Genomic DNA, 18,792 nt, shown 5'->3' on the forward strand with positions numbered 1-18,792 from the left:
CTAATTATACTTAAACATTGCTATAAACTACTCTCATGAGTATTGCATCTTTGAAAGCAAGATAGAGTTAAATAACTGTCTTTATTGACTGTTTCTTCAATTTTACTTAAGATTGCAAGAGTGCTTCTATTGTACTCAAAACAACCGACCTCAACTGTATTTGGTGATTGTGTATTGAGTGGTTAGGTGTTGGTGTTTGACAGTTCATTCCTCATTCACTTCTCTTAGTCACTTAGCTGTTACCAAGCACATCACTGTTTGCCATGCTGTCTGGGTTCTCAACAGAATATTAACAAAAGCTCTAAATGAGATGACTCCTTATGAGGCTGTCACAGAGAAAAAGCCAGATCTAAAAGGGTTGCAGGAATGAGGAGAGAAATGCTGAGTACACTTTGAGACTAAGGCTATGAAGCTGAGTGGCTGCATATGTGAAGGTTGATGGATTGGATTTGATGAAACAAGCAATAGATCCTATATCTACTGGACAGAGAGCAAGATGGTGTCCATCAAGCAAAATGTCTATTTTGACACAACTCATATTGCCACTGATGATCTTAAAGGGGAGAAAGACATTGAGCTACATAATATTCTATCAACATCAAAAACTCAGTCCAATCTATCTACTGTAAAGCCATTACAGATATCATCTACCCTTAAAGTTCAGCTTACAGTTCAACCCATAGTTGAAGAAACCCATTTTGAATGCACTCAAAAGTCTAGCCAGCAGGTGCTGGATCTCATCTCTGGCAAAGGCAGTGTATTGGCACACTCAAGTGATCCTGTGGTACCTGTTAATGTTCAGTTACCAGTTGTCAATGAAAATAATGAACCTCTCAAGTTTGAGAGAGAGAGAGAGGCAGATTAGTTGATGATACTTGAGGATGCTGACTTTCTTGAGGAGTATGCTATAGCCATTTCAACAGCTGATGCAAAAGCCTTAGAGCCACACAGTCTAGCTGAAGTGAAGCATCAGTCTGATTGGCCTTTATAGGAAGGTGCAATACAGAAAGAGCTTGTAATATTGAAGACTATGGAGACTTAGAAAATTGTTGAAAAACCAGTTGGAGCAAATGTCATAGGCTCAAAGTGGGTCTTTCAAATCAAGAAGAATACTGAGCAAGGCATAGTCAAGTTCAAAGCTTGCTTGATAGCACAAGAGTTCTCACAAGTACCTGACATTGACTATTTCAACACTTATGCCTCTGTTGCAAGGCTTGTATCAATCTGTTCAATCCTTGCTATGGCTGCAGCACTCAACCTAAAGCTCCATCAAGTCAATATCAAAGGTGCATACTTAAATGGAAAGCTCACCAATGAAGAAATCATCTATGTGTTAACATTCTGGCTATTCTGAGCCTGGCTCTCATCCTGGTCAAGTCTGCTGTCTTGTAAAGACTCTGTATGGTTTGAAGCAGAGTGGTCATCACTGGTATCAACACCTTATTGATATTTTGGTGATGCAGCTGAGATTCAAGTAGTGTGACATTGATCAAGCCATGTTTTACAAGCAGAAGGGCTGAAACTTGACTGTCATTGCTGTCTATGTTGATGACTGCACTATTGCAGCATTATCATTGCATCTAGTGTGAGAGGTAAAAGAAGGTATAGCAAAATATGTGGAAGTCATGGATTTGGGAGAGCTGCACTGGATTCTTGGCATTGAGATCATGTATGACCATGAGTCACACTCTGTTTCCTTTTCCCAACACTCATACATTGATGCCATTGTTCATTGCTATGGCTTTGAAGACCTCAAACCAGTTTCTACACCAATGAATATTAATCTCTGCTTGTCTTCCTTTCCTGCACCAGCCTCTACCTGAGAAATTGCAGCTATGAGAGATATCTCTTACAGAGAGTCTGTTGGCTTTTTGATCTGAGTTATGCTCAGGACATGCTCTGACATCACATTTGCTATGACAACAGTCTCAAAATATTCAACAGCTGCTGCAGAGGCTTATTGGAAGGCTGTAAAACATATCTTTTACTATTTGAAGGGATTACTGGCTGATGTTTAGGAGAAACAGAAAAGTTTTGCATGGATATGTGAATGCTGATGGGAGTATAGCAGAGGATAGGCATGCTATTACTGGGTATGCTTTCATGCTGAATGGTGGAGCTGTTTCATGGTCATCTAAAAAGCAGGAGATTATCTCACTTTTAACCACTGAGTCTGAATATGTGGCTGCAATACATGCATTGAACAAGGTGCTCTGGCTTTACAGTCTGCTCTCTCAAGTTTTCTCACTAATTACTGATGCTACAACTTTATTTTCAGACAATCAGTCTGCTATTGCACTCTCAAAAGATCATCAGTATCATGCTTAAACTAAGCACATTGATATTCACTTCCACTTCATTCACTGGGTCATCAGTGAAGGCTCTCTTCATCTTGTTTATTGTCCCACTGAGGACATGGTTGCTGATGCTCTCACCAAGCCTTTATCTTCAGCCAAGGTGAAGCACTTTGCTACTGAGCTTGGACTTCACTCTACTTGAGAGAGTGTGTTGGATTAGCAAGCAGGAGCTCTGTCATATCCTGCTGGTGGAGCTTAATACCTCTTTATGTTGGGACAGACTATATATATTGAATATGGTCCATTAAACACCCTCACTGCATTTCTGCTTAGTGCTATGCTGTGTGAGAGTGAGTATCTACTTATATTACTTTATTTATATTACTGATTGGTATCCTGTAGTCTATATTATAGCTAACAGTGTACTCTATTAGGTATAGTGAATACACCATCATGTTTCTGCTTATCACTATGCTGTGTGAAGTCTACATTATAGCTAACAGTGTACTCTATTAGATGCTATGAATACATGTCACTTTTTTAAACTACTTATAGTCAAATGTTTCATGATCACTACTATATTTCTTTTGTCTCCTGTTATACCTCAGCTTTTTACAACCATTCAGGTGAAGACTGAGATCATTGTTTACTAACAGGTTACATGGCTCCACTGTGCTTAACTTTGTGAATTTAAATTCTAACAAGCATACTCAAACCTATCAAAGACTCAAGAAATTGATTACTGAACCCTCGAAACAATAGCTTGGGATCATAGATGTCACCCACATAACTCATCACAAAACTGGACTCCTATAAAAATTTTGCACCCAAACATATCAAAAATGATAACATTCTAAGTATTGCCTTTCAAACTTGAAGCTGATGAGAAGTTCAATAGCAAAAATTGGGTATTGTGGGAGATGCTAATGATTGCTGAAGGAGGTCCATGTGGACTTATAAACTACTGGGAAAACAAAGTATCTCTCCAGCTGCTGAATCTCCTCTCTTTAAGATCAACCAGCCTCAATCTATTGGATGATGAATACCCCCATTGTGAGAGTGCAGCACTCTCTTCTGTCATCTGGAATGTCACAGACCCATTTGGTTTTGGCCTTGACTTATGAAGGAAGGCACATGAGGTGTGTAACAAGCTGCAAAAGGAGTATGGAACCCATTCTGACATAATCTGAAAGAGGAGGGAAGATATACTGAGAGAGACAAAGTTTTAAGATGGAGAGAAGATTTCTGGTGATGGTGGGCATGTTGAGAAAATGAGGTGCTTGCTGAAGGAGGCAAATGATGCTGGAGCTGGAATCAAAAGTGAGACCTTTGCAACTATTTTGATTGACTCATTTTCTGAGTTGTGAGACTCTGTCTTAGTATGCTTCATGGTGAGAAAAATATCATCAAAATAGTCACATGTCTCTCTGCATATGGTGATAGTCACTGGCTGTGGTGGACATTCTATGATTTGGCACAGTACAGATCATGTTAAGCAAAGCAAGAATGTCACATAGATGGTGGGCTGAGGTATGTGACTATGCTATATGGGTCAGAAATTTGTTGCCATCTATGCATCATCCAGAGAAGATTCCAGAGGAACAGTAGACAGGAAAATGTCAATCTGCTGGATTTATTAGAGTCTGCAGGAGTCTATGTTACATGAAGATCTCTGCAGCAAAAGAAGAAAGCAAGCTGGCATCTTGCAGCTTGAAAGGTCATCTTGTGGAGCTAGCTGGGCATGAAACCTATTATGTTCTACTTGATGGCTCAGGTATCAGGATTACAACCTTACATGATGTTGTCTTTGAGGAGCCCATTCCAATGCACACTATACCTCTTTAAAGGAAGATAGTTAACCTATTAGATGATTCAGAGGCCAATAACAGAATGAACATGATGATGATCTACTATTTTCATACTGGATTGGAAGAGACTGAGAAGAAGAAATACTATCCTGCTCACTCTCTTTGAGCTGAGATACAAATGGATGGCTGACTCCAATAAAATGCTAGTGTGTATTCTAAATTTGAGTAGTAATCACTAGAAATAATTTCTATGCATTCATTCCTCTTTTTTGAAACAGTTTAAGCACTTGGTTATCTTAAATAGCTTATTACCCATGCTTATCAGCTCTTCACTGAATTATTAGGTCTGGATTACTCATGCTCAATATGTTCTCTCAGATATGATATATTATATTTTTTGGTACTATTTTATGATCTAATATAAGGCAGGAATCTTTCACCCAACTATTTAAGCTCTGCTCTATATCTAAAGAATTGTGCTCTCATTCTCAACTTGTTCTCATACTTTCAGTCACCATGTGCTTTTCATTATCATTCTTCTTGATGTTCTTTGACCAGGTTTGTGACTCATGCAGTCATGATCTGTCTGGTGCAAGCTCAAAGTCATGATTGTCAAATGCACTAATGTTCATGCATGGAAATATCAGAGAGCCTCAATACTGCTATTGCAGATGGAGGGGTGCCCTTTCAAATAAACATGAATGAGATCTGAGTCTATGTTTTATCCTTCCCTTCTTTGCTATTGCTTATCATCATCTTGTTATCAGGTCTCATACCCAACACCCTGCTGCATGCATCTTTCTATTTTCTATTGTCTCTCAATTTGTTATTATTGCTTTGTTCTTGTTGCTTTTGTATCCAGTTCTTCTTCTCCATGTCATTTAATTTCCTATAGTTGCTATTGCCACTTGTGCTTCCTCTTTCAGCATGTTGAAACACATACTCTAGCATGCTTCTTGAAATTTCTCTAGTATATTTATTCTGTGCATCTTGTGCTGGACATGCTTGAACATTCTGCTATATATGCTTAACTATCTATAGCTTACTGTGTCTCATTTGTCATTTGCATTAGTAGTGCTGATACTTCATCATCTATCACAGGAAATGTCAAGTATGGCAGTGAGACTGTGGTAAATTATTGACACTATATACATGTGGAATGATGATGCTGAAGGTTACTGCCAGTATCTGCATAGAGAAATTGATTATATTATGCAGAGGACTATAGCAATGATCTTGAAGATAGATCATGCTTTGAAAAAAGCAGTAGCACTATTTAGTACCAAGGTATTTGAGCAAAGAGACCATCTGATCTGGGAGACAGGGATCAGAACAGCTAAATGAGAAGAGAGTAAATATAATAGCTACATAGGTATTGAGTGCTCATATGGTGCTTTAATTATCTCATCTATCCATCCTAAATAGACAGGTGCAAAATTGTTCCAGCCATTCCAGTACAGTGTCAAAACAGTACATGCACAGCTCAGAAATCTTCCACCTAGACCAGAATGCCCATCATGAATTCTAACATTGAACCCTGCAATAACAAATAGAGAATCTGACCAGACAATCACTAGTCAAATTCCCATTCATGATCAACCCACAGATGGTAGATCATGATCTACATGCATCCAGAAATCATCCCAAGCCCAAACTGAATCCAGTGAATATCTGAAACATAAAAAAAGGCAAAGGAGGAAGGCAAAGACTGGGTAAATGATGTGGAATTTCCATTGGTCCCAGAAGATAATAACCTGAAGATATCATCACATTGAAGGCATCAGAGATCAAGAACCTACCTGAACCCAAAAACAAGTGGACTCCTCATTATAGTGAAGCTATAATGAAACTGGAGTTATGAGTACCAGTGATAGATGCAGAGACCTGAAGGATGGAGGAACAGGATGTGTGAGAGGTAATACCACAGGAGCCCTGGATGAGATTGATTGACACACGTTGGATGTTTGATATCAAGCTTGATGGTGATTTGGAGAGTTTACTAAAAAGGCAAGCTAGGCTGGTGGTAAAGGGCTTCAGCCAGATCAAAGGTCTCCATTATTTTGAGTCATTTGCAGGTTGTTCAATATGAATCACTCTGAATGTTCTTTGTGATTGTTGCTATTCAAGGATTGGATTTTTGGCTCATAGATTTTGTTGGAGCCTATCTCAATGCCAAGCCTCAAGGTGAGAATTATGTCAATCTACCCCAAGGATATGAAAAAGTCATCACTAGGGATCTTCCACCAGGTGATTATGCCCTCAGAATGTGTCATGTGATGTATGGAATGATGGACACTGGGAATGCATGGTTCCACAAGCTCAACAAGACATTCACTGCACTTGGGCACATCCAATCTCAAGCAGACTCGTGTGTTAGGTTGTTAAGACGTGGGGGAGAGCAGATGATTACTTGCACATACACGGATGACTATCTGGGGCTTCGACATTTAAGGCTGAAGGAGAGTTAGTGAGAAGAGATATTGGGGAGGTCTACGACATCAAGGACATGGGTAGGCATAACACTGTCCTTGGAATGACGGTAGAATTCGATGAGATCGCTGGATCCATCTCATTACATCAAAAAAACCTCATCTTGAACACACTAGAGCGATTCGGTATGTTCGACTGCAAACCAAAGGCCATTCCTTTACCAATTGGAACATTAGCTGTGCTTGACACACAACCAAGACCAATCCCCATGTCAGACAAAGAGTTCATGGTCCACAGGGGTTATAGGGCTGTACTGGGCTCCTTGAATCACATCGCTGATGGAACTCACCCCGATATTGCATTTGCCACCAATTACCTCCAATGTTTCACCTCAGACCCTCGACCTATCCACTGGAACCGGGCAATGAACGTTCTAGCATATCTCAAGGGAACGCTGCAATACAAAATTACATACCGGAGAGGAACCAATACAGATGACGGACTCGCACCAATTGGATATGTGGACTCATCCCATGGAGACGTCCGTACTATGGGGAAATCTACAATGGGCTATGTATTCTAGATGGCTGAGAGACCAGTTTCATGGAGCAGCCGTGCACAGAAAAGGGTAGCATTATCGACAACCGAGGCAGAGTATGTCGCTAACGTCCATGGAAGATGACAATCAATGTGGATGGGCTCTTTCTTGGGTGAGCTGGAGATTGAAAAGGACCGTCCATATACTATCCGGTACGATAATAACAGTACTATTGACCTTACCAAGTCTACGAAATGTCATGGGAAGTCAAAAATTTTGCCCTGGATTATCATTGGATACGGGAGGCGGTACAACTTAGGGATCTTGACATTAAGTATGTCCTATCTGAAGACAATCTCGCCGATATTTTCATGAAGACCATCCCCAAGCCTCACGCAATGGATCTCTTACGACATATGGGGTTCGCTGGAGTTTAGTTTCAATGGGCGTCGACTTCAGGGGGAGCGTCGAGAGGTTCAGCCAACACCCATCGTCGGACCTCTATTTATAGTCATGTGTTTCGCGATCGCTACCATATTTCTTTTTTATCGTCTCCTGTCGTACCTCAGCCTTTTACAACCATTCCGGTGAAGACTGAGATCGTTGTTTACTAACATATACATAGTGTCTTATCATTCGTGGAGGGTATAATACATTGATCTCATGGTTAACAAGATCGCTACTTACTTCTCACTACACAAGCTTCGGTTTTACGTCGAAGACAGAGACTCGTTGGCCATGATCTGTGTAAACATCTGTAAAGCGGCTTGACCATAGTGAAGCGTTCCATGCTGCTTCGCGTCAGGATGATGTCAGTGAATAGGCAAAGCGAACCGCACCGTGTATGCAGGCACTTCATGGCCTGCACCATATACCCGAATGAAAGAAAACGTCCCAGCATTCTTGTGTAGACCAGCCGCTTGTCCATCGACGGTGTAATCTTCCAGTTCTTCCTCCTTCAGGATGTCGCTGAACTTCATGTCCAACGCACCCACCTATGTAGGGGTTAGCAAAGTCTCGACGATAGTTTCAATTCCGCTCTACCATGGCCTCTACCCCGTTGAAATTCAAGATATAGTCCTAGGTATCGATGTAAGTCAAGATGTGATATCGAGGGCAAGTGTACTCACAGCGTCACCGACATAAACAACCGTTCGAACCTAAGGTGGTAACCTATTAGAGAAAAGGACACTCGCTGATCACAAAGAACACATACACCGGCGTTAATAACGGTCTCCAAGTCAGGTCTGGAGTTCCTCATCCAGTCGCCTATTCGAAAGATTAAACAAAGTTCATGATAGTAAAGAACACGTCGGCTCACCTGTGGCCGCAAAGTTAGCGTACACGTCGCCATTCGACATACTCCAGGTAGCCTCCGCGCCAATTTTGCTAGCAACAGAGTTGATGTAGTTTGTGAAATTAGGTGGGTACGGATCTGGGTTCAGTGATAGTATGAAATAGACCTGTGGCGGTGTGAGATTTCAGTTTCAGGAGCGGTCGATCCTGGGAACATACATCATAATTTCCCGCCAATGGACCCAACACATTGTCGTTGCAGAAACTTTGCGCACTAGAGCAAACAGAGTTGGAACCGCCGTTGTTACAGGCTGTGATCTATTGTGGTGATGAGAATGCAAAATATCATATAAACGTGGTTCAAGATGCACCTGTGCTTTGCATCCACTGGAAGAAGACCATGACGAATTTGCTTGGGAGATGACTGACGATGACACTAGAGGGTGGTAAGGATTGGAAGCTGCGTATGTGATATAGCCTGGGTATTGTGATAAAGGGTCCTTTCAAGTCGTTATCAAGTGGGGATTCTGGAAACCATGCCTACTCACTGTTAATCCGTCTCCGACGCCCAGTACCTTGAGATTCAAAGTCAAGCCTGAGATGGTCCTGGAAGCTATAGCCTCATTCTGAGAAAGGAAGTATCTGGATTGTGTGATCAGGCAAGAACCAGGTGAGAATATGAATTGAAAATTGCTCACGCCGCAAATGTGGGACCATAATGCCCTCCATAACTAAATGCCGCATTTAATGGAACAGCGCAGATATAAAAGTGAGAGGCGGCCTACGATTCCGTCCATATAGCGAGGTCACGATCCAATAAGCTCGCAAATTTCGAGTCGGAGAAGAAAATCTGGAGGAAAGTCCAGACATCATCCGCTGCCTCTTGGGAGGTTCCCACGTCTAATGTTCCGTACGAGAAACCCACGCCGACGGGTTGATCGATAAACAAGAGATTCGCGTTTGTATTCCAAGAATAGGGATTGAGTACCACAGTAGAGCTGTCGTTGGTTATGCGGCAAGGACCGAGCTCTTGGAATAAACCGATCATGCTCGAGCTTCCGGGCTGAAAAAGAATAAGGTTTGAAAGGAGACCGACTTGAATGGCACGTACTCCTCCATTGAACCAGAGTGCCAGAGGCGCAGTGTCGGGATTGTTCCGAGCCGCAAAGTACCAGAACCTTTGCAGGGAAGGTGAGCAGATGCGAGTTGAACGAGACGACATACCAGATGCTCTTATTTTGGGCGATATCTCCGTATCCGGAAGCTGAGTAAACGCCCTCCGTCGTCTCTGAGTATCTGGTGAGAACGGCTGCACATCTGAGGAAGGGGTCCCAGGGAAGTTTACCACAAACGCCAGAATTTTCCGTAACACGAAGTTGACCGACTTTTGTGGTCACATTCCCCGCCGCTACCTTTAACTTGTTGGTGGCGGTAGTAGTTACGTTGGGAACACCTCCGATGATACCATCAACGACAGGAATTTGTCTTAGAGACGCGAAGGCGCTCGCCGATAAGCAAGCAAGAAGAACAAAGGAGAACGGGGACATCTGTTCTGCCAGACAATGACTGCCCTAGTACTTATGGTTATCGGCACGATATTTTTACTCAGCTAGCGGTAAGAGCACACGGCAGATCGATCTGAGCATATAAAAGAACCGGGCTACAGGATAACGGAAACGTGTTTTAGAACCTGGACCATGTGTTAGACCATACATTTAGTAACATTCTCCCAGGTATAACTGTATGGAGACGGTCAGGAAGACCAGTTTTGCTGGATATTGCCAGTGGAAAGAAGTATGGGGGAGCCTAACCTGGATCATATGGGACCACACGTTGGGTATTAACAAGGCAAGCGGGGATAGTATTGGCGAGGAGGCAGGGCAGAAGCATGGATTCTCTCTTATCGATGACCATACAGAAGCGCGCACTTTTAAAGATTGCGGCGGTACCGTAACGTTCAGCGGTGTTTGTCCGAGAGCCCAACGCCATGAGTGCCAAGCAAGGAGCACAGCTTGTGTAGCTTCCACCATCATGCCTCACAAACGAGCGAAGAAATCAACGAGAGAACTGCAGAGGCTGCAGACGTCAGTTTCATTTGTGTTTTTTTTATGGAATGAGGTGCTGACCTTCCGCAGAGGTTCGGACTTGGCGCCAGGAAAGCAAGCATTGGAAAGCGAAGCTATACCGAAATCCGTTGCTCGCGTCTTGGATGCGGTACATATCCGTGAGCAGTGGAAATCAAGGAAGAGGATGCCAGAGGATGATCTGGATGCGATAAAGCCAGGTAAAAGAAGGAAGACGGAAAAAGGCGACCGTGGCGAGCTTAAGACGGCAAAAATTTCAGGAATTCTGCCTGGAGAGTCGCTCCAGCACTTCAACAAGTGCGTCTGCCCGATATCATTCATTTTGCTCCACTAATACTGCTTATGTATAGGCGTGTCGAAAATGATATGCGCCCCCTTGTCAAAAACGCGGTCCAGTCTTCCCTAGCCAATGCCCGAAAGGTGCGAACCACGGAAATGAACGCGAAAAAGAAGGCCAAGGCAAAACACGCTGAGGAAGCAGAACGGTCGCCTTCGCCGCCGCCGATACCCTCAAAACACGCAGATAGACCAAAAGAGTTCCAGACGATATCTTCTTCCGCGCCACGTCGGCTAAACGATATCGCCCAGGCCCCACCAGAGTTCACGAAGCTTCCGAGGGGTGCCGTATGGCCCGACGAAACTCGTAATGCGGGGAAGAAACGCGATGGTGTTCTATCGATGGCGCAGAAGGCCATGATGGAGGATGAAAGAAATAAGGCCATTGCGCGGTATAGGGAAATGAAGGCGAAGCGAAGAAGTGATGGAGCTGATGGGTCGTGATGAGCTATTGACCAGCGTCTTGTGGTGTACGCTATCAATTCTCTTCTTTTTCGTCGCCCTAACGCAAATCCCTCTCGGGTCCCTCGTGTCTAGCCTCTGGCATTATAAAAACTCCTGTCGTCAGCGCAGCACATTCAACTAGGTACCTTTTCGATGACGTTGTGCGCGACCTTGAGAAGCACCGGTAGACTAGTGGTCGAAGCACTGACAGTGCTTCTCTGGTGAAAGGCTAATTTTCTTTTGATCTCCAAGGATTCACATCACGACCGAAACCCCCGAAGTACGTGAAGTAACGACGACTGTTCACTGTCAGTCAGATTAGGTATGTTTATTCGCTTAGCGGAGTTGCTTTCTTCTGAAGAATCGTAAAGGTGCTTAGGTTTCCATACGTGCTGCGTGATTGTATTTAGGGTATGTGGCTTCGTCTTTCGCACCTCCAGTCAGTCAGATGATCAATTTTCGTCGTAGCGTAAATAAACACGATGTTTTGAGCCAGCCACTGTCCACGATAATGTAGAGGATGTATTGCCTGTCTTCGTCATGGCCGATAGTTTGGGTAATACGACGGTCGATCTGGTCTATCTCGTTTCTTAATATGATTGTCTCTATCTGAAGGATATCTTAGGTGTTTGGGCTTCTAAATGCGTTCCTGTTATTCGTATTAGCGATGGCAAAGGCCTTCAAGTCTGCTTCCCGTTGGTAAAACGTTGCAAGATGCATAGGTAAAAATCAATCATTTTCGTACAGCAATCGAGATTTTTTGGCTCCAACAATTATCACGGTAACTCGCCATCAATATATAGTTTGGATCATGGAAATCAACCCGTTATCAGTGGGATATTTCGCTGACAGGAAACAAGTTTCGACTCAATTTACAACGCCCTCAACAGCAGATGTTTGCCCAATGTTTGTGGTTTGGTATCTCGCTTCACCATTTTTGTACCTGTTGATTTTGATTTTCTTACCGTTATCGTAGCCTAGACCTCTATTGTCCATCAAGGTCAATGACCTTGTTGGACGTACGCAAGTCCGCGGTATCAAGCAGGCCACTGGACCAAACACGCGTCGCCTGCCGCCATCGTGGTTGCTGATAAATTTATGGTTAACCGACGTCACTGCGAGGTCCCTTATGTTTGAAAGACCTGCCTCAGCGCTCCTGGTGGTTCCTCTACTTGTCTTTGGACTGATGAATGTCGCAGGGACATCATTTGATTGCCAGCGTTAATCGTATGGGATCAAATCTACATCAACCGGCAAGGGGGCGCTTATCTCGGATTCCAACCTAACAAACATGCGGTTCACACAGCAGCCGTCTATTACGCAAGTAAGCCCATTCGGAGTGTCGATTCGCTGTGTATGGTCAATGAACTGTTTAAAGACGCCTGTCGCATCAGCGAGTTTGAATGAGCTGCCGTAGCATGAAACTCTGATACCTCGGGATTCTATGAAATGCAGTCCAAAGAGCTTATATTATTATCGCGGTATATTTACGATCTATGCTGCCATTAGTAACTGGAGCCCGATGTGATGTATGGTCCTTGCAGCATCTGCTCGTAGGCTTAGATCTGACATTGTTCATTCAGGGTCGTGATAGGACAGTGGACCGCCGTGGTCTAGGCATAAGCACTGCGCGACAAACGGCAGCAATGTTCGTGTGGCATGCACGTATCAGCCAAACCCTGATGACGGGTTTCCAAGAAATGGAAAACACAGCCACAGAATTGTTGGAATTATCAATTGCCGTTACTATTACAGCTATCTAGATCTCTATCCCCAGGCATCCGGTCGAAGTGACGTCTACTGAACCTCGAGTCATTGACGGGTTCTGAATGGATCCCCACACCTTGTGCTCCCACGGAATGGTCCGGCTGATGAAGGTGCGTAAAGGGACCTGTTTAGATACATCGAAGTGAGCTGAATTGGAGCCGGTGTTAGCGGGCGCTGAAAGAGCGGATGTTATGCTTCTACTGTGTCGAACCTCCGTGGTAAAAGTCAAATCCCGGTGACCTATATATCAATCGCCCTGGAACAATATATATTCACTCTCTGACTTCATTCATCCTGTCCTGTTCCCTTTCCTCAATGGCTGACGTCGAGAAGATCCACGCCGACTTCCGTAGCGATGTCGAGAGCGTCGATCGTAGCTCTCATGGCCATGACGACTGTCCGACCCACGACACAAAACCTACGCACTCGGAAGGGCTCTCTGAAGAGAGCATACAGTCTTGTGCCTCCCATGAATACGCAGACGGTGGTCTGAAGGCATGCTTAGCTGTGTTTGGCGCGTCTCTCGCGCTGTTCAGCACTTTTGGGCAAATGAACGCGTTTGGGACGTTCCAAGCGTGGTACGCAGATCATCAACTACAACACCTGCATGCGTCGACCATTTCTTGGATTGGCTCTTTGCAGCTGTGGGTCTTCTTCTTTTCCGTAAGTTTTCCGTCATGGTTCGTTATTGTTCGCGGGCTGAAACCTCCGTATTGAGGGAGGACCTATTGGCTTCATGTTTGACTTGTATGGGCCCCGAATCTTGATGGCAACGGGCTCGTTGCTGTATATCCTCAGTCTAGTCTTGACGAGCATATCGACACAGTTTTACCAGTATGTCCTGGCGCAAGGCATATTATTCGGTTTAGGTGTCGGTTTACTGTGAGTCATCTCGACGTCAGTACATGTATCCCCGAGAATCCATACACGCGCTGCAGATTCTATCCGTCGCTCGCAAGTGTTTCGACGTACTTCTGCAAATACCGCGCTTCTGCACTAGGCATTGCCGCAGCTGGGTCTAGTCTTGGTATGTCAATCATTATAGTCCAAGCATTTGTTCATTGTTGATCGAGGTCATACTTTAGGTGGCGTCATGTACCCCATCATGTTACAGCACCTTTTCGAGCACGTTGGATTTGGCTGGGGAGTCCGCGTATCTGCCCTCGTCAGCGGAGTCGGCTGTGGAATTGCACTTGTGACAGTGACGGCTCTTACACCGGGGCAAAAGCGCGGACGCTGCTCGTTTCGGCTTTGCTCGACGTTCAAAGATGGGCGTTTCGACTTTCTCATGGTTGGAAGCAGTCTTGTTGCTTTAGGTAGATGTCTCCTACCTCTTTAGCTCTTGCTGGTGTCCACTAACATTGAACGCAGGTCTTTTCATACCGCTGTTCTACATAGTGGACTTTGCGCATGATCTTTCCATCTCTCGTGACACTTCATATCTGGTGCTCGCTCTAATGAACCTGGGAGGCGTTTTTGGTCGCATAGCCCCCGCCGTCTTGTCCGACACCATCGGGCGCTTCAACATCCTTGCACCTTCCGCGTTCTTGTCAGGTGTCCTCTGCCTGACACTCTGGATCCTGGCACGAACACTTTCGTCAGTGATCGCATTTTCCATTTTATACGGCTTCTTCTCGGGGTCGTTCATATCTGTGATAACGCCGTGCGTGGCACAAATATCGGATGTTCGGGAGATCGGTACAAGAATCGGAGTCCTTTACAGTGTTATTTCTTTTCCGTGAGTATCATGTCTAGACGTCTTTTATTGAAGCTGACGTCGGTTTTCTTTTCCTCCGTTCAGATCCTTGATAGGCGGTCCCACAGCCGGCGCCTTATTAGCGCTAGAAGGTGGATCATATACTGGGATGATTATTTTCTCCGGTGCGACGACGATTGCTGGTTCCTGCTTTATAATCGGTGCAAAACTCATGATTGATTCGCGGATATTGGCTCGGGTGTAATCTATCCTTCAAATGAACGGACACAGATAATTTATCTCATCTTCTACTTATCACATATTTATTTTTACGACCTTAGGATACTTCTCACGCATATATTGCTCCGCCTAGCGCGGATCTCAGCAGGATTTACACGCTACTCATTACATGTACCACTCTAGTATGTATACCGAAAACTGATTTTCGAAGAGCTTCTGACAGGGATTCTCGGAAATGTCACTTGAAATAAAATGAATCCTCCACTTCCATTCCGATACATATATGGTACACTCGTCGGGCCGCTTCATCTGTGACTTCATCATGTGAAGCTGCAGCTGAGGTGGGGATGTTTCGCGTCTTGTGTGTAACAATTGGATATTCACCAAACTCGAAGATGCCAACTGTCGCACCGCCTCGTCGAGAATACGGCAGCTGCGGATTTGATGGATTCTTGAAGCTGAATAAAGAATAAAACGGGTGAACCGGCCGACGAGTTGATGGAAATGGAACGATGGAGTAAGGACGTACGTATAATTGCGATGTAGTAAATACGATTTCTTGATGGTGGCGCCGCGTTTCCTCTGACAAGTAGGGTTGTAGAATTGTGAGGATATTAGCTTTTTTGATGCAGCGGTTGGGGTTCGTTACCATTGCAACCCTAGATCTCAGAGTCTGTCTAAGGGAGGATGGACCGAAACTTGCTGGATTTGTTTGAGCATACTCTGACGCATGCAATGGTCAGGTTTGAGGCTGTTCCTAAATACAAGTTCGCACTTGGAAGCTCTTATCGATATCCCTTACCTAGAGAAGGCAGAAAATCGTACTCTTGAGCATTTGAACACACGGTGTCAGATCCCGGACTTGGAGAGGGGCTCTCTGTTCGAAAGGTGTGAAGGAGTCGAAGCCTCCATGGGTAGCCCCCTACTGGTTGACTCTCTGCCGCACCTTTGCAGAACTACAGGCTGGAATAGATGTTTCATATAGCCTAATAAACCATTTGATAGACTGAGCCTAGGAAATACTCGAGACGCCGCATAGTTTTACCTGGACGAAAAGGGGAAACGAGGTATATCGGGATGTGAGAAATCTTCAAAATGTTAGTCTAAAATACTTGAAGCCAAATATATAAGGCCTATAACCGGATTTCTACAGCTAATGCATGATGGCCAGAGCAGATGCAGAAAAACCGACAGCGTAGGGCCAGAGCGATTTAGGCTAGGCCCAGGCCCTCGATTTTAGGATAAAATTGGTTATTTTATCACAAAGTTACATAAGCGGTGATTTCGCTCGAATTGCCTGAATCAGCACCACTGTACCCTTCACCAATCTTCAGTTGATTTTCCCTCTATTCCTTCGACGACGACGATGAACGCGTCCAGAACAGATTTGCTGAACTGGGTGAACGAACTGCTCCAGTTGGGCTACACGAAGGTGGAGCAATGTGGGACTGGAGCCGCGTACTGCCAGATCATTGACTCCATTTACGGTGCATGCTCAGCGATTTCCCATCGACCACCAATCTAACTGAAATCTTTTTCCTTCTTCCTTTCATATACTTACATGTTTAGGCGATGTACCCATGCAGCGAGTCAAAATGAATGCCAAACACGAATACGAGTTCATCGCCAACTTCAAAATCATGCAGAACGTGTTCAAGTCGAAGAAGATCGATAAGGTGTGTTGGAATGTAGTATTTGCAGTCGTTGCGGAGAATCTCATATTCTATCTCTTTTCGAGCCGATACCGGTGGAAAAATTGGTCAAGTGCAAGATGCAGTGCGTGAATACTATTCTCAGCGATATCGTGACATTGGGACCTTTTTCCTCCTAGGGACAACCTCGAATTTCTTCAGTGGATCAAGAGATACTGGGATCAGAACTATGGTGGGCAAGGTTACGATCCGGTGGCTCGACGCAAGGGTGCTCCGGCTGATCCTCCCGCGACGATGGCACCTATCTCAGCTGGAACCAGCCGTGGTCTTGGAACAAGTGCACGAGCGGGAGGACGAACACCGATAGGCGGACATCGGGCGGGATCCACTCAGCCCAATGAAGCCGTTCAGCATCTTCAAAATCAGATCAAGGATCTTAGTTCGCATTTGGAGGGACTAGAGAAGGAGAGAGATTTCTACTTTGAGAAGGTACGTTGTTGGTCCTTGCATTTGTTGAGGGGGTTCGCATACTCAGGTGTTTGGTAGCTCCGGGAGATCGAGATCCTCGTGCAAGCACAGGTGGAAGCCCTTGAGGCTTCAGGAAAGGGCGATGCCACCTTGAAGGATATCCAGAAGATTCTGTATTCGACCGAGGTCAGTTCCTGTTGCTGCTCACTAATACTTTTTCTGACGTCGTGACAGGACGGCTTTGAGGTCCCGGAAGGCCAGACAGATGATGAGGAGACCTTCTAAGAACACGATTTACCATCCGTATCACCCAAGACCGATCGCGCGTATTTTTAACTATTCATATCCACTACTACCCTACGCAGATGTAAATTCAGATCATTCCCTTTAGTATGTTTCTTCTTGTTCATACGCTTCTGATTTTGTCCCTCCTCTTGTAGTGCATCAATCTGACAATCACAATGCATTTCTCATCAGCGTACGTTGTGGCATTTCATGAGCTTCTTGCTTCTTGTACCTAGTGAAGTCTCCCCTTTTCACAAGACTGCAAGAGACGGTCCCTTGTCCGAGAATCTATGACATTCATTTATAGGTCTTTTTCTTCAATCGACGGATTACGGTACACAGAGGGAGAGGGAGGCACGAATACAGTACGCGTAATTGAAATGATATTTTCTCAATCCTGTGAGTATCAGTATTCACATTATTCGTTGGTCGTAAACTCTTCGCCGTTACCCAGGTCCGATAATTACTTATAAGGCCGTGCTTTGATGCTATCAACACTGTTGAAGGCAGCGAAGGACAATGTTGCCATATGATCAAGGAAAGCAGCTTTACGACATGACGTTCGATCTCTCTGGGAGAGATTTACGCGGTCCGTCAACACCGGGTGCCTTGTGCGTTCCTAGACACCTCCTTTTGGCGGTGCTATCAGGATGTTATTGAGCCTGAAGCAGACTAGCCGTATTCCGTGAACCTTGTCTAGGTCCCTGGCAACAGGATGCTCTCTGATAGCTCGCACTGGCTGGGTACAGGTCTGAGGTCCCGCTGCGCAGCATTTGCTCGGTGAGGTCCGGTTTCATGCATCTGTACTCTACTCAGTGCAACCTTCCAGGAACGTCTGTCTGTGTTGCAATCAAGAGTATCGATCTCAAGGGCAATCGCTTACCGAGGTCGGCCTTCGTCTTCGGAGAAGGTTCTAGTGTGGGTACACTAACTTTCAGAACCTTGTTTACTGATGACAACATCCAGATGTGGCCTGCTGGGGCGACGCCCTCACGTAGACGGTACAATGTCAATCTTAGCGAGCCACTTCTCACCGCACAAGCTTCATGTAACGAGTACGGCCGTCTTGCTTCTGAATTAACTAGTACTGCTAACTGCCTGCTCGACCACATGAAGTTGCCGATGGTTTTGCCAGTGTACAGGCGCCTACTTTACTCATCACCACTGACTTGACATGCTTTCCACATGCCGTTCAGTACACGTTTTAAATCTTTGTATGACCCCGTGTCGGCAGTGGTTATAAGTTCTCTCTGGTTCCCTTTGTTAACGACGTATCATCGTTGTCCCGTGCCGTAGGCCTCAGTCGAATCAATATGCTATTACCCCTGTCAGGCCGATTTTGCCGGGGGGTCCACCCCCCTCTCTCCAAAAATGGAAAGCTCCTACATTACTCAATTGACTGACGCCAGCCCGATGCTGTTGTTTCTTGTCTTTGTACACCCACGACGACG

At 44.8% G+C, this 18,792-nt stretch overlaps 4 protein-coding genes across 4 annotated transcripts; 3 read left to right on the forward strand and 1 right to left on the reverse strand.

The window, feature by feature from the left end:
• Positions 1-7,783: 7,783 nt before the first annotated feature.
• BT62DRAFT_900644 (alpha/beta-hydrolase) lies at positions 7,784-9,916 on the reverse strand (the record flags this gene model as incomplete). Its single annotated transcript, XM_043183427.1, has 14 exons — positions 7,784-7,864; positions 7,913-8,068; positions 8,118-8,153; positions 8,204-8,233; positions 8,290-8,342; positions 8,395-8,536; positions 8,589-8,687; positions 8,741-8,869; positions 8,918-9,011; positions 9,068-9,100; positions 9,155-9,432; positions 9,481-9,547; positions 9,594-9,657; positions 9,715-9,916. The coding sequence occupies 14 exons, from the start codon at positions 9,914-9,916 to the stop codon at positions 7,784-7,786; spliced, it is 1,464 nt and encodes a 487-aa protein (XP_043037567.1).
• Positions 9,917-10,400: 484 nt separating this feature from the next.
• Positions 10,401-11,233, forward strand: BT62DRAFT_981740 (uncharacterized protein; the record flags this gene model as incomplete). The annotated part of the gene is made up of 3 exons (XM_043189626.1): positions 10,401-10,453; positions 10,505-10,750; positions 10,804-11,233. 3 exons carry the CDS (start codon positions 10,401-10,403, stop codon positions 11,231-11,233), a joined length of 729 nt encoding a protein of 242 aa, XP_043037568.1.
• A 1,952-nt stretch (positions 11,234-13,185) lies between these two features.
• Positions 13,186-15,068, forward strand: BT62DRAFT_250093 (MFS general substrate transporter). Its single transcript, XM_043180237.1, has 6 exons — positions 13,186-13,663; positions 13,719-13,882; positions 13,939-14,027; positions 14,086-14,316; positions 14,372-14,738; positions 14,802-15,068. The coding sequence occupies exons 1-6, from the start codon at positions 13,316-13,318 to the stop codon at positions 14,959-14,961; spliced, it is 1,359 nt and encodes a 452-aa protein (XP_043037569.1). The 5' UTR covers positions 13,186-13,315; the 3' UTR covers positions 14,962-15,068.
• Positions 15,069-16,302: 1,234 nt separating this feature from the next.
• BT62DRAFT_971354 (microtubule binding protein) lies at positions 16,303-17,496 on the forward strand (the record flags this gene model as incomplete). The annotated part of the gene is made up of 6 exons (XM_043189018.1): positions 16,303-16,423; positions 16,506-16,612; positions 16,675-16,712; positions 16,768-17,077; positions 17,135-17,242; positions 17,291-17,496. The coding sequence occupies 6 exons, from the start codon at positions 16,303-16,305 to the stop codon at positions 17,339-17,341; spliced, it is 735 nt and encodes a 244-aa protein (XP_043037570.1). The 3' UTR covers positions 17,342-17,496.
• Between the last annotated feature and the right edge of the window lie 1,296 nt (positions 17,497-18,792).

The sequence above is a fragment of the Guyanagaster necrorhizus genome (assembly GCF_019112545.1).
Source record: "Guyanagaster necrorhizus MCA 3950 unplaced genomic scaffold BT62scaffold_19, whole genome shotgun sequence".
NCBI lineage: Eukaryota > Fungi > Basidiomycota > Agaricomycetes > Agaricales > Physalacriaceae > Guyanagaster > Guyanagaster necrorhizus.

Excerpts from the sequence above, each read along its gene's own strand:
- BT62DRAFT_250093 (XM_043180237.1), top strand. The coding sequence starts at position 13,316 with ATGGCTGACGTCGAGAAGATCCACGCCGACTTCCGTAGCGATGTCGAG. Across the intron at positions 14,028-14,085 it reads CGCAGCTGGGTCTAGTCTTG|GTGGCGTCATGTACCCCATC; the intron begins GTATGTCAATCA and ends GTCATACTTTAG. Across the intron at positions 14,739-14,801 it reads TACAGTGTTATTTCTTTTCC|ATCCTTGATAGGCGGTCCCA; the intron begins GTGAGTATCATG and ends TCCTCCGTTCAG.